We start from the raw sequence: 1,070 nt of genomic DNA on the forward strand, positions 1-1,070 counted from the left end.
CTGGCCAGGACCTCGTGGTGGGACCGACCAGGACCTCATGGTGGGACCAACCAGAGATCTCTGTGGTGGGATTGACCAGGACCTCATGGTAGGACCAACCAGGGGCTCCATGGTGGGACCAGCCAGGGGCTCTGTGATGGACCGACCACAGACTCATGGCACCTGCTTGGAAGGGGACCAGCACCCTCACTCCAGCCCCTCCTTGTCCAAACCTCCCCCCCAACACCCACCGTTCCTTCTCAGCACCCCGGCCGCTCGCAGAAGCGGGGTGTTGACCGTCCCCTTGGTTGCCATCTCCTCGAAAGCTCGGGCGACAGAGAAGGCGGGCGGCAGGGCGATGCCTGAGGCAGAGGCGTGTTGCCTGCAGCTCTCGTCCATCTCCGAAAAGAGCTGGAAAACACCCACAGAGTCAAAAAAAAACAGAATAAAAATTAAGTCCCCATCTCAGAGCCTCCTCGAGGTCCCGGTGATGCTCCACGGGTGGTAGCCAAGGGCTCACCTGGGACAGGGTGATCTGGCCCCTCATGGCTTTGGAGTAAGGGCTGTCAGAGCCACCAGCAAACAGGTTTTTCCGCAAGAAATCCCTGCCAGGGAACAGAAGGAGAGGTCAGCCGGGGGGTCTCCAATATCAGGGAGGGATTTTGGGGATGCTTTGTGCCACGGAGGTGGAACAGCGTCGTCCATCATCCCTTCCCCCCCGGGAGAGGAGCATCACTTCATTACGATCAGGAGATCGCTGCCCATTTATTTCCCGCTGGCAGCTCAATTACTTCGTCCAGTGCAGAGAGAGATGAGCCAAGAACAAAAAAAAAAAAAAATTAAAAAAAAAATGCAAAAAGCGAGGTATTTCATAAGCTGCAGCTCAGGGAAAATAATTTGCCCGTCTCGCAAGATCACGGAAGGCCTTCTCGGGCGGCAATAAAACAAGATTACAGGCACTGGCTTTAGGACAAAGCTCTCTTTCGAGTCGATAAAAACACAGCTCAGTTAAAAATAAAGCGGCTTTACCTGTTCCAGCAGGATTGCTGCCGTTTTTTTTCTTTTTTAAAGCGGAGCAAAAATATGGTTGA

The 1,070-nt window shown here is 53.9% G+C and overlaps 1 protein-coding gene across 1 annotated transcript in view; it reads right to left on the reverse strand.

Moving 5' to 3' along the window:
- The window catches only part of EPHX2 (epoxide hydrolase 2, cytoplasmic), a gene marked incomplete at its 3' end in the record, with an annotated part of 6,030 nt that extends 5,453 nt beyond the window's left edge, over positions 1-577 (reverse strand). Inside the window, exons 1-2 of the mRNA XM_009874480.1 lie at positions 500-577; positions 231-390 (exon numbers count right to left, since the gene is read on the reverse strand). Coding sequence (XP_009872782.1) covers positions 231-390; positions 500-526 — 187 coding nt within the window. The remainder of the gene's footprint in view (positions 1-230; positions 391-499) is intronic.
- Between the last annotated feature and the right edge of the window lie 493 nt (positions 578-1,070).

The sequence above is a fragment of the Apaloderma vittatum genome, unplaced genomic scaffold (assembly GCF_000703405.1).
Source record: "Apaloderma vittatum isolate BGI_N311 unplaced genomic scaffold, ASM70340v1 scaffold29568, whole genome shotgun sequence".
NCBI classification, from domain to species: domain Eukaryota; kingdom Metazoa; phylum Chordata; class Aves; order Trogoniformes; family Trogonidae; genus Apaloderma; species Apaloderma vittatum.